This window comes from Salvia hispanica, chromosome 6, assembly GCF_029641045.1.
Source record: "Salvia hispanica isolate PSC_SH4W2 chromosome 6, Shi_PSC_v1, whole genome shotgun sequence".
NCBI classification, from domain to species: Eukaryota; Viridiplantae; Streptophyta; class Magnoliopsida; order Lamiales; family Lamiaceae; genus Salvia; species Salvia hispanica.
This window is the reverse complement of record NC_142697.1, coordinates 44,586,667-44,600,235: the sequence shown is the minus strand read 5'-3', so window position 1 is coordinate 44,600,235 and position 13,569 is coordinate 44,586,667. Positions and strand designations below refer to the sequence as shown.

The following is a 13,569-nucleotide window of genomic DNA, read 5'->3' as shown; positions in this document are numbered from 1 at the left end:
TGTTGGGGTGCATTGAGTTGAAAATAAGAGGGAAATTAAGAGCACGCATCTAACGATGGATAAACCATCCAACCAAAGAGACCTAAACTTCATCTATAAATAGACTTCATAAATTTCTACAAGCACACACACACAAACACACTCGACGCAAATCAATCTTTTAATTTGGCAAGTCTAACAACCAAGCAAGTGTCTGATTCAATGAGCCTGGTTCTGCTTCTTTCGACTTTAATATCCGGAAAAGAAGATTCATATTGCTCACAAATAGTCTCCCCTCTTTCTCGCTATTTGTGATGGTGACACTCTCAAGCGAAGGGTGGCATTTTTTGAGCAAACACAGCACAAGTAACCAAACACAGCAACATCCAAAGAGAGATTGTGTCTCATTACGCATTCCTGTCTGTTAGTGCATCGTCTGAGTCCTCGTCATCAGATGAAGAAGACTCATCAGATGAAGAAGCCTCGCCAGGCACAAAAGCTGGTTGTTCTAGAATGAGTTCCACCATGGCTCCACCGCTGCCGAATTTCACCCACACTTTCAAAAGTGAGGAACTGCAGATGCTGCGAGGACATGTGAAGTCCAATGAAATAGATGTGAGTTCCCTGAAGTTCCCAAGGAATGACAAGAAGGCCAACTCCTTAATAGGTGATGACGTAATGAATTCAATCGTTTCTTCACTGGTAAAGCCTGCCAGCTTAGGGAGAAGCTCACAGATTTCATCAGTTCAATAGAGTGTGTAGTACTAGGAAGAGTCAAATGAACCGATTTCAAATCACAAATAGCCGAAGCAAAACGCTTCGAGACAAGGGAGTATCCACACAGATGCTTTAGGTCTTCAAACACGATTACTCATTTTTGCCAATTTATTCGACCAGTCAGCCTTCTTCAACTAAACAAGATTCTTCAACTAGGAATGTCAACTTTACTTTTATACATGGTAGAACAATGGAGGCGGATATCTCAAGCTTTCATCAAACCAAAATGCTGATAAAATCGACCATCCTTCAATATCAGATTCTAAATAGCAGGATAGATCTAATAAGTTTATTGTTCAAAGTATATTGAAACTAAACTACTAGAGACAGTTAGGACAAGTAATGAATATGAACAGAGTAACAATTTTTGAGGCTTATCTAAAGTGACAGATAAAGCTAGACCTGTTTCACAGAGTTTCCAAAACATTCCTCAAGAAAACCATACTTTCAAAGGGACTAGTGCAATGAAGGGGTAAAGAAAACAAACAAACAGACATTCTCTGAGCCTCTGATTCTGCTAGCAAGGTCAACACAATCAACTGCATCAGGTAAAACAGATATACAAAGAAATTAAAAGGAACATACCTTTGTCTCTTGCAACTCTATATTCAGTCACAAGTGAATCAACCAGAAAAATGATAAGTATGAGCAATTCATCAGCAAACTCAAGTAGCATAATTCTGGAAAATTCAAAACAGTTTAATTAGTGAAACAGATTTCCCATAAAAGCAATAACAATTGGAATGCTATCATTATAATTAAATCCATCATAATCACATTTTACATTCACACATAGCATAGTCACAAACCTCTCTGTAGTTGGAAGATACAGTTAGAAGCATTATCAGACAGGAATCTAGATATATCCATCGCTTACTTAACATATCTAATCTCAAACAAGATTCATCAACAAAATCTAGGCAAAGTATAGCTAAAGAAATCCATAAGAAGCTAAACAAATTTGAAAGTAGGTGAAATATGCCCAAAACACTCCTTGTTCTTCAATGGCTTTGATTAATGTATGTCAACCTAAAAATAAAGGAAAGTTGATCTTCCGGTCTATCACAGCTATATATAGTTTATTGTATTTTTTGTCAATAAAAAAATTACTGTATAAGAATATTACTACTACTTAGGTACTACAATTAAATACACCGTTTTTTATAAAACAGTCTTTAACATATTTTTAATAGTATTTATAATCTTTTATTTTTTATTTATTTTTAAAATTATATCAAATTAAAGTTATTGATGTGGTCTTTAATTTTATGAGTACATAGAATAAATGAAATCAAGCAATTGAAACTAGAGAGAGATGAGAGGGAAAATGGAGGAAGATACAAGGAATCATAGAGAAAAATAAAATATAAAGATTAAAATAACAAAAAAGTAATTAAAAAAAAAAGAGTAAAACTGTGCCAAATAAGTGCAAAAATAGTACCAAAATAGTGCAAAAAAAGTACCAAAAAGTGCAAAAATAGTGCAAACGTATCTTAAATGCTGATTAAGTCTTTATTCTAAGTACAGATTCATAGATAGAAATATTCCCAGATAAAGATAAATATCAAACTGTAGTCCCAAATTAACATTAAATCAAATGAGAGAAGAAATAGTTTCGGCATAGTTAAACGTGGATAAGTAAGGAAATGTTTCTCCTTATTTACCTAAAAACTCCAACGACGAATCTCGCAAGTCCTTTTCGTCCCCAGTAGTATACTCCCAAGTCACTACATCATCGCATCCAACGCGCCTGGATCAGAATCTAGTTCATCCACCGGATCTAACGTCGCATGATTCACCACTTTCACCAGTTATCCTGATTCCGGGATTTTTGAGTCACACATCCAACAAGTGTCTGATTCAATGAGCATAGTTCTGTTTCATTCGACTTGTTTATCCGAAAAAGAAGATTTATATTGTTCACAAATTGTCCCCCCTCTTTCTCGCTATTTGTGATGGTGACACTCGCAAGTGAAGGGTGGCATTTTCTGAGCAAACACTGCACAAGTAACCAAACACAACAACATCGAAAGAGAGACTGTGCATGCATTCCTGTGTCTGTTAGTGCAGCGCATGGGTCCTCGTCATCAGATGAAGAAGACTCGTCAGATGATGAAGCCTCCTCATGCACAACAGCTGGTAGTTCCAGAAAGAGTTCCACCATGGCTCCACCGCTGCTGAATTTCACACTCACTTTCAGAAGTGAGGAACTGCAGATGCTGCGAGGACATGTGAAGTCCAACGAAATAGATCTCAGTTCCCTGAAGTTCTGAAGGAAAGAGAAGAACCCCAACTCCTTAATCGGTGATGAGTTGATGAATTCACTCAATTCTTCACTGGTAAAGCCTGCTACCTTACGGAGAAGTCCACAGATTTCATTAGCTGATTCAGTAGAGTGTGTAGTACTTGGAAGAGTCAAATGAACCGACTTCAATTCATATATAGCCAAAGCAAAACGCTTCGAGACAAGGGAGTATCCACACAGATGCTTTAGGTTTTCGAACCGGCTTAATATCAACGAGAGTAGTTCCTCGGGGATGCGAGCAAAGTGATCGACCCCATTTCCCTCTTCCATTTTCGCTTGTTTCATTTTTTTCAAATAACGGCCTACAAAGTTAGATTTCAAGGTCAAAATCTCAACAATCAATCATGGCTTAAATACTTATCGAATATGATGTAAGGACTGAGGCAATAATACAGTGACAGATTTCAACTGAAAAAACACATTAGACAGTGTGAATTGTGCATAAATTGTGCATGAATTGTGAACTAAGTTGGCCTTTTTTGTGCAGACACGATTGCACAAACTATACAAGATAAAATCAGTCATGAATACGACTAAGTTGGCTTCATTACAGTCAAATAAACTTCCCAAACATAAATTAAGTTCAAACACAGACAATCCTTGACTCAAATTAAAATAGCTGGATGGATCTCATAAGTTTATTACTCAAAGCATGTCAAATCACTCAAGCCAATGAGGAAACAGAGGCAACTAAACTACTAGAAAAAGATACACCATTTCCTTTTTCCATTTTCACTTGTTTCATTTTTTCAAATAACAGCCTAAAAGGATAGATTGCAAGGTAAAAATAATAACACTCTAACATGGCTTAAATACACACCCAATATGATATATGGACTGAGGCAATAATAAAGTGACAGATTACAACCGGAAAAACACAATAGACAGCGCAAATCGTTCATAAAGTGCAAACTAAGTTGGCCTTTTGTGAAGGCACGATAGCAAGAATTATACAAAACAAACCAGACATGAATTTGGCTTCATTACAGTCAAATAAACTTCCCAAACCATAAATTAAGTTAAAGACACAGACAATCCTCGACACGAATCCATGATAGCAAAATCTAAACAAGACAATATCAAACATGAATACAGAGGAAGGAGATTATGTAAAGGCACAAAATGGATAACACAAAACATGAAAAGATGATATATAAAATAAAACGCAACATCATGAATTGTCAGATCTAACTAAGATACACATTAACAATGTTAATTATGCATAGATCTATTATAACAGTCGAGTGCAATAAATTAATACTGAGAATTTAAAGAAACCTCTCGGGAAGAAGTGAACAAAATCTCCGAATCCAAGATCCCACGCTTGAATGATTCTATCCAGAAGAATAAACCATAAAATAGATGACCAGTTATTTCGATACGAAGATCAAACAAACTAATTGTAAGCGAAAGAAATGGAAAGAAAAACATGGGGGAAATGTTTACCTCTTCTGCTGCTATGTAAATGCAATAGAAGCAGCGGCGGCGAAAAACCCTATATTCCGTAATAAAATTTGGAATGCTTAAGGCGTATTTATATAAGAATCGAAGGTCATATCTCGTGTTGTCTTCCATTAAAACATACTGCTTCATATATAGCTTGGCAATATACATTTACTCCATTTTGCCGATTAATTCCGCCAGTCAGCCTTTTCCACTAAAACAAGATTCTTTAACCAGGAATGACTAACTTTACTTTTTACAATAGTAGAATAATGGAGGCAGATATCACCATCTTTCATCAACCCAAAATGCTGATGAAATCGACCCTCCTTCAAAATGGTGCAATTATAGTGCAAAAAAAATAGTACGAAAATAGTGATAAAGTATCTCATATGTTGATTAAGTCTTTGTTCAAAGTACAAATCATAAATACCAAACCAAATTAACACAAAATCAAATCAGAGAAGAACTAGTTTAAGACTGCCAGGTTAGGGAGAAGTTCACAGATTTCATCAGCAGATTCAGTAGAGTGTGTAGTACTTGGAAGAGTCAAATGAACATATTTCAATTCATAAATAGCCAAAGTAAAACGCTTCGAGACAAGGGAGTATCCACATAGATGACTTAGGTTTTCAAACCGGCTTAATATCAAAGAAAGTAGTTGAGCAAAGTGATCGACCCTTTTCATATATAGCTTGGCAATATGCATTTACTCATTTTTGCCAATTAATTCAGCCAGCCAGCTATTTCCACTTAAACAAGATTCTTTAACTATGAACAACTACTTTACTTTTATAATAGTAAATGCTGATGAAATCGATCCTCCTTCACTATCAGACTCTAAAATTTAAATTAGCTGGATGGATCGAATAGATTTATTATTCGAAGCATATCAGATCACTCAAACCAATGAGTAAATAGAGCCAACCTTCCATCGAAACTAAAAGTGAACTAATAGAGCAAAACGGTGCAAAATAGTGCGAAAATAGTGGGAAAATAGTGCGAAAATAGTGGGAAGAATAGTGCAAAAGTACGGCAGAGATATTATTATACAAACATGAAACATCCATTTGAAAATAGAATGCAACGTACAAAACCATAGATAGAAACATTCCCCGAAGAAGATAAATACCATACCTAGTCCCAAATTAACATTAAACTAAACGAGAGAAGAGTCAGTTTGATGTCGGCATAGTTAAACTTGGATCAGTAGTAAGGAAATGATTCTTTATATTTACCTACAACTCCAACAACGGATCTCGCAAGTCCTTTTTGTCCTCAGTATACTCCCAAGGCACAAAATCTGGTAGTTCCAGAAAGAGTTCCACCATGGCTCCACCGCTGCTGAATTTCACCCTCACTTTCCAAAGTGAGGAACTGCAGATGCTGCGAGGACATGTGAAGTCCAACGAAATAGATCTGAGTTCCCTGAAGTTCTGAAGGAATGACAAGAACCCCAACTCCTTAATCGGTGATAACTTGATGAATTCACTCATTTCTTCACTGGTAAAGCCTGCCAGCTTAGGGAGAAGTTCGCAGATTCAAATAGTACCAAAAAAAATGGAAAAATAGAGAGAGATGAGAGAAAAAATGGGGGACAAGACAAGGAATCAAAGAAAAAATATATATAAAGATTCAAATATCAAAAATTGATAAGAAAAAGAGTAAAATGGTGTAAATATAGTGCAAAAATATTGCAAAAAATTAGTGCGAAAATAGTGCGAAAGCAGCTCATATGTTGATTAAGTCTTTGTTCAAAGTATAAAATCATAGAAACATTCACAGATGAAAAAAAAATCAAACAAAATTAACATAAAATCAAATCAGAGAAGAACCAGTTTGACGTCTGCCAGCTTAGGGAGAAGTGCACAGATTTCATCTGCTGATTCAGTAGAGTGTGTAGTACTTGGAAGAGTCAAATGAACAGATTTCAATTCATAAATAGCCAAAGCAAAACGCTTCGAGACAAGGGAGTATCCACACAGATGCTTTAGGTTTTCAAACCGGCTTAATATCAACGAGAGTAGTTCCTCTGTGATGCGAGCAAAGTGATCGACCCCATTTCCTTCTTCCATTTTCGCTTGTTTCATTTTTTCAAGTAACAACCTATAAGGTTAGAATTCAAGTCAAAATCTCTACAATCTAACTTAGCTTAAATACTTACCCAATATGATGTAAGGACTGAGGCAATAATACAGTGACAGATTTCAACTGAAAAAACAGATTAGACAGTATGAATTGTGCTTAAATTGTGCATAAGTTGTGCATGAATTGTGAACTAAGTTGGCATTTTTGTGCAGACATGATTGCACGAACTATACAAGATAAAATCAGACATGACTTCGCATTAAGTTGGCTTTGTTACAGTCAAATAAACTTCCCAAACCATAAATTAAAGTTCAAGACACAGACAACTCTTGACTCAACATCTTGTATCTAAACAAGACAAACCAGACATTAATTCGACTAAGTTGGCTCCAATTACAAGATCCTACACTTGCACGCTTTTATCCAAATGAAGAAACCATAAAATAATGACCAGTTATTTCAATACGAAGATCAAACAAACTAATAGTAATGGAAAGAAATGGAAAGAAAAACACGGGGGAAATGTTTACCTCTTCTGCTGCTTATGTGAATGTAATAGAAGCAGTGGCGGCGAAAAACCCTATATTCTGTACTAAATTTGGAACGCTTAAGGTGTATTTATATAAGAAATGAATGTCATATCTCGTGGTGTCTTCCATTAAAACATGACTGCTTCATATATAGCTTGGCAATATTCATTTACTCATTTTTGCCAATTAATTCAGCCAGTCAGCCTTTTCCACTAAAACAAGGTTCTTTAACCAGGAATGACTAACTTTACTTTTTACAATAGTAGAATAATGGAGGCAGATATCTCCATCTTTCATCAAACTGAAATCACTCTCCTTCAATATCCAACTCTAAAACTTAAATTAGCTGGCTGGATCTAATGATTTAATATTCAAAGCATATCAGATCACTCAAAACAATGAGTAACTAAAAGTGAACTAATAAAGCAAAATGGTGCAAAATAGTGGGAAAATAGTGCGAAAATAGTGGGAAAATAGTGCAAAAAGTACGACAGAGATATTATTATACCAACATGAAACATCCATTTGAAAATAGAATGCAACGTACAAAACCATAGATAGAAACATTCCCCGCTGAAGATAAATATCAAACTTAGTCCCAAATTAACATTAAACTAAACGAGAGAAGAGTCAGTTTGATGTTGGCATAGTTAATCTTGGATCAGTAGTAAGGAAATGATTTTTTATATTTACCTACAAACTCCAAAAACGGATCTCGCAAGTCCTTTTTGTCCCCAGTATACTCCCAAGGCACAAAAGCTGGTAGTTCTAGAAAGAGTTCCACCATGGCTCCACCACTGCTGAATTTCACCCTCACTTTCCAAAGTGAGGAACTGCAGATGCTGCGAGGACATGTGAAGTCCAACGAAATAGATCTGAGTTCCCTGAAGTTCCGAAGGAATGAAAAGAACCCCAACTCCTTAATTGGTGATAACTTGATGAATTCACTCATTTCTTCACTGGTAAAGCCTGTCAGCTTAGGGAGAAGTTCGCAGATTCAAATAGTACCAAAAAAGTGGGAAAATAGAGAGAGATGAGAGAAAAAAATGGGGGACAAGACAAGGAATCAGAGAAAAAAATACAAAGATTCAAATAACAAAAAGTGATAAGAAAAAGAGTAAAATGGTGCAAATATAGTGCAAAACAATAGTACGAAAATAGTGCAAAAGTAGCTCATATGTTGATTAAGTCTTTGTTCAATTTACAAAATCATAGAAACATTCACAGATGAAAAAATATCAAACCAAATTAACATAAAATCAAATCAGAGAAGAACCAGTTTGACGTCTGCCAGCTTAGGGAGAAGTGCACAGATTTCATCTGCTGATTCAGTAGAGTGTGTAGTACTTGGAAGAGTCAAATGAACAGATTTCAATTCATAAATAGCCAAAGCAAAACGCTTCAAGACAAGGGAGTATCCACACAGATTCTTTAGGTTTTCAAACTGGCTTAATATCAACGAGAGTAGTTCCTCTGTGATGTGAGCAAAGTGATCGACCCCATTTCCTTCTTCCATTTTCGCTTGTTTCATTTTTTCAAATAACGGCCAAAAAAGTGATCGAAAAAACACATTTAACAGCGTGAATTGTGCAAAATTGTGCATGAGTTGTGAACTAAGTTGGCCTTTTTGTGCAGGCACGATTGCACGAACTATACAAGACAAATTAGACATGAATTCGACTAAGTTGGCTTCGTTACGGTCAAATAAACTTCCCAAACCATAAATTAAGTCCAGGACACAACAATCCTTGACACGACATCATGATAGCAACATCTAAACAAGACAATACCAATCATGAATACAGAGGTAGGAGATTATGGAAAGGCACAAAATGGATAACCAAAACATGAAAAGTTGATACACGACATCATGAATTGCCAGGTCTAACTAATCTATTGTTACAGTCTGTGCAATAAATCAATACAGAGAATTTAAAGAAACCTCTCGGTAAGAAGTGAACAAAATCTCCAATTCCAAGCTTCTATCCAAACGAAGAAACCAAAAAATAGATGACCAGTTATTTCGATACGAAGATCAAACAAACTAATTGTAATGGAACGAAAAACATAGGGGGGGGGGGGGGGGGGAATGTTTACCTCTTCTGCTGCTATGTAAATTGAATATAAGCAGTGGCGGCGAAAAAACCCTAAATTCCTTCTTTCAATTTGGAACGCACAAGGCTAGAATCGGAAAGTCATATCTCGTGTCGCCAACCATTAAAACGCGACTACTTCATATACAGCTTGGCAATATGCATTTACTCATTTTTGCCAATTAATTCAGCCAGCCAGCCTTTTCCACTAAAACAAGATTCTTTAACCAGGAATGACAACTTTACTTTTTACAATAGTAGAATAATCGAGGCAGTTATCTTCAGCTCTCATCAAACCAAAATGCTGATGAAATCGACCCTCCTTCAATATCAAACTCTAAAACTTAAAATAGCTGGATGGGTCTAATAAATTTATTATTCAAAGCATATCAGATCACTCAAACCAATGAGTAAACAGAGCCAACCTTTCATTGAAATTAAACAACTAGAAACAGATACCAAAGAACAAATGGGATGGGACAAGTTTAAGGCTTAACTAAAGTACTTGTGAGTGGCAGATAAAGCTTAACTAAGTCTATTCTTATAAGTATATTACATCCAGAAATCTGAATTGTAAATCTGAAGAACAACTGAGTGATAAGACAAGCTCTGATTGTGCTAGCAATGTTAACACAATCAACAGAATCTGGTAAAACAGATACGCAGAAGAAATTAAAAGGAACATACCTTCGTCTCCAGCTAATTCATCTTCAGTTCATTTGTTTTCGCCATCAAGCACAAACTGAATCAGCCAGCAAAATGAGATTTATGACCAATTCATCAGCACAATTCTAGAAAAACAAAACCGTCTAATTTGTGACAGATACAAGAGATCATCACAATTGGAATGCTAACATTATAATTAAATCCTTCCTAATCACATATTACATTCACACATTGCACAAAACCAAATAATGCAACATCCAAAGAGATACGAGCAAAGTGATCGACCCCATTTCCTTCTCCTTGTTTCATTTTTTCCCAAATAACGGCCTAAAAAGTTAGTAGATTTCAAGGTCAAAATCGCAAAAGTCTTACATGGCTTAAATGCATACACAATAAGATGCAACGACTGAGGCTGCTACAATGCACAATGAAGAAGATGGTAAAAGGATGCCATTCTTTCAATTAAGTCGAAACAGGGTATGAATTAAGCCCTAATTTTGTTCAGATATTATTTTAGTCTTTGATTTCTTTCTTTAACCATTCAATCTCTAGCTATTCGGTTCGCAAGATTATATCTTGAGCTATTTGGATTGAATCTTGCAACTTAGTCCATGATAATTATGTGATAATTAGTTGTAGTCAATTCTCACTAATTAAAATAATCTTACAACTTAACCTGTATTATATTTTAATACTATTTTATTTAGGAAATCGAACAATAATTGAAGCAGAGACGCAAGAGCACTTCGACCTGAAGTCCAACAATAATGTGCACAGGGCCTCGGGTTGCTGAACTCATGCACCACCTCAGGTCGTTCAATTTTGAGCTTCAGATTGCCTCTGAGGTGACCAGCCTCGTCATTGATATTTCGGGTATCCAAGATGCGTTGCCTGAGGCGGTTCAATCTGCTCCCTCATACATTACAATGTCATGGTCCGTTTGGAAGAGTACATACTCCTCTTTTTTGGAGTGTTCTTATCATATTTTACCTTATCCATCTTTCCTATTAACATATTAGTTGTACTACAAGTTATTGATTTTTTATCATTCAGGTTATTAATTGTTAAGATATTATTAAGTATGGCAGTTAGCTACTCACCTAGATGTTTGGTACTTTGGTAGTACTAGTTATCATTCTATTTCCTAGCTTCACATGTGTATTAGTATGAATAAAGAGCTTGGTTTACTATTTTATTGAATTAATATATGTAAATGAATTATGCACTCTCTTCTTATATCTTTTCGCTCTTTACATTATAGATTTAATCACTAGTTTGAACAATCTATTACAGTATATCTTTTCGCTCTTTACATTATAGATTTAATCACTAGTTTGAACAATCTATTACAGTATATCTTTTCGCTCTTTACAGTATAGATTTAATCACTACTTTGAACAATCTAATTAATCAGCCAATACAAACACAATCGCATATACACTAGAGTTGAACAATTAAGAAACAATTAAGAAACCTAAATTATTAGCATAAGCCCGTCTAGCTCAGTTGGTAGAGCGCAAGGCTCTTAACCTTGTGGTCGTGGGTTCGAGCCCCACGGTGGGCGGTGCAATTATTTTAATTTATTTTTAGTTGTTGGGCTTTATTTGTTGAATAAGAGATGTTTTTTTGTTTTAACAAGCTCATGGGCCTCAATAAATAAAATTATACTCCTCCGTAACAAATATTTTTAGACAAATAAAATATTTATAACTAAAGAGAAACAATTAAAGCCCATTTTGGAAAAAAAAAAAAACATAGAATAAAGTCCTCGAGTGTAGTGCATACATAAATTATTTACTTAAACCGACAAATTTAAAATTAAAATATCATTAGATTTGTTGCAATGAGTTATAGATTACAAAGTACACTAAAAACTGTCGCATCCAAGTAAAGTAAACATAAATTAAATAGATAAAATTAAGGTACAATTGGAAGTGAGTGTGGGACTTAAATTTAAAGCTAACTAATAAAATAAAGACTTTTTATCAGCTTTAATTTAGTAAAGCAAAGAAAAATTACACTAGCAAAGTGTATATATAGTAATATACAATTAATTGTAATTTAGGTCTTGAAAGTTTCCATGATTGAGTATAGATTATATATGTGTGTATATTTAAAGTATTTAAAATATTAGCAATTTTTTAATACAGAACTAAGATCAAATCTGAATCGTTGGATTGAGAAAATGGACGACTGGCTAATTACTTTTTTTTGCGCATATTCTTAGTTATACAATTTGGGTTGACTGATTAAATTTATTTTTGCATTGAAACAAAATTAATATTGATCCAAATTAATACAAACTTTAATTTGCAGATCTTAGCCGACAGTGAGAGGTACTTTAAGATATTGCTATTGCAGATATGGATCATTTAAGTTTATAAATTCCTACAAGTATAAAGGTGCCAGACTTTTGAATTAATGTCTATGATTTGTGGATAAATTACAATTAACAATTCTCAATTATATGGGATATAATTAGTGGATATAAAGAATTGATATTTAAAGTACTTTCCGTATGTTCAGTTAATTAGGATGATTAGTTTTTGGATATATATAATAATAGTATTGTTTGGTTGTACAACCCACAAATTATGATGAAAACTAAGATTTAAAAGCCTTAACTTTAAAAAATACGCCCATATACATGGAGGCCGAAATTATTAAAATATTAAACGAATGAATATTGAAAACTTCGTATAGAAAGTACCCATAGAGTATATTCTTGTGTTGATACATTTTTATAAAATAAATAATAAAAAGAGTTGGAAAATGTAAGACTTTTAGTACCATGAAATGAAATGAAATGAAATGGTAGGCTTGGATTTGGATTTGGAGCTTTCAATTTTAGTTTCAATTTCATTGAATTTCATTGTTTGATATCAAAAAAAATGTTTTCCAATTCCAAATTCTCTTAATTTTTCAATTTGAATTTTATATCAATAAAATGATGTTTGGAAGGATATTGCTTCCCAATGGATTTAATGGCATTTTAGTTTGCAACCGCAAATTAGATTGTGATTTGTGGGTCAATTGGTCTTGACACTCATTTATATAGTGTGGGTTACCATTTCAATAAAACTTGAAATTTCATTAATTATTTTAATGATTCTATATATTAATACCACTTGGACTACGCTATAGTATTTAATCAGTTCATAATAATTAGGATTCGAAGCTAAGTTTTGGACCAAATTTTTTAAATTTTCGGATATTTAGGATTATAAATGGATCAATTCATAATGTTGAGAATCCAAATCTAAATAGAAAGAATTCAATAATTGAGCACTAACCCTCACCAGTGCACTACCTTTTTCTTACTTTTCTTTGGGTCACTTTTCATGGACGTTGCTTTGGTAGTTTGCTTAAAGTCGCTTTAATCTAATTAAATTGATCACGGCCTAATTACTAAAATTTGCACGCCACTAAGCACACACACCTGTAATTATTTGAAAAAACATATATACTTACGTACATGATTAATTCTGGATAGAAAAAGAGTTGTTCGAATAGCATCTACTAATATTACCGAAAATATTGTTAAAATGCTTTTTTTAGAAGGTTTTATCGAAGATGTCAGAAAACATCGAGAAAAAAAAACAAATTTTTTTTTGTTTTAACCCTGCGACATAGCAGGAATAGAAAAAGACCCTATAGAAATTTGTTAAATTTACAACGCATCAGCTGA

At 34.2% G+C, this 13,569-nt stretch overlaps 1 protein-coding gene, 1 non-coding gene and 1 pseudogene across 2 annotated transcripts; 1 reads left to right on the top strand and 2 right to left on the bottom strand.

Annotated features, from left to right (window-relative positions):
• Positions 1-50: 50 nt before the first annotated feature.
• LOC125206075 (uncharacterized) lies at positions 51-2,920 on the bottom strand (annotated as a pseudogene).
• Positions 2,585-10,374, bottom strand: LOC125206073 (uncharacterized). Its single transcript, XM_089060744.1, has 5 exons — positions 9,220-10,374; positions 7,816-9,104; positions 4,508-4,556; positions 4,340-4,395; positions 2,585-3,363 (listed from the first exon to the last, which is right to left on the bottom strand). Exons 2-5 carry the CDS (start codon positions 7,974-7,976, stop codon positions 3,192-3,194), a joined length of 438 nt encoding a protein of 145 aa, XP_088916870.1. The 5' UTR covers positions 7,977-9,104; positions 9,220-10,374; the 3' UTR covers positions 2,585-3,191.
• A 998-nt stretch (positions 10,375-11,372) lies between these two features.
• TRNAK-CUU (transfer RNA lysine (anticodon CUU)) lies at positions 11,373-11,445 on the top strand. The gene has a single exon. It is a non-coding gene; the product is annotated as a tRNA-Lys (tRNA).
• The last annotated feature ends 2,124 nt before the right edge of the window (positions 11,446-13,569 follow it).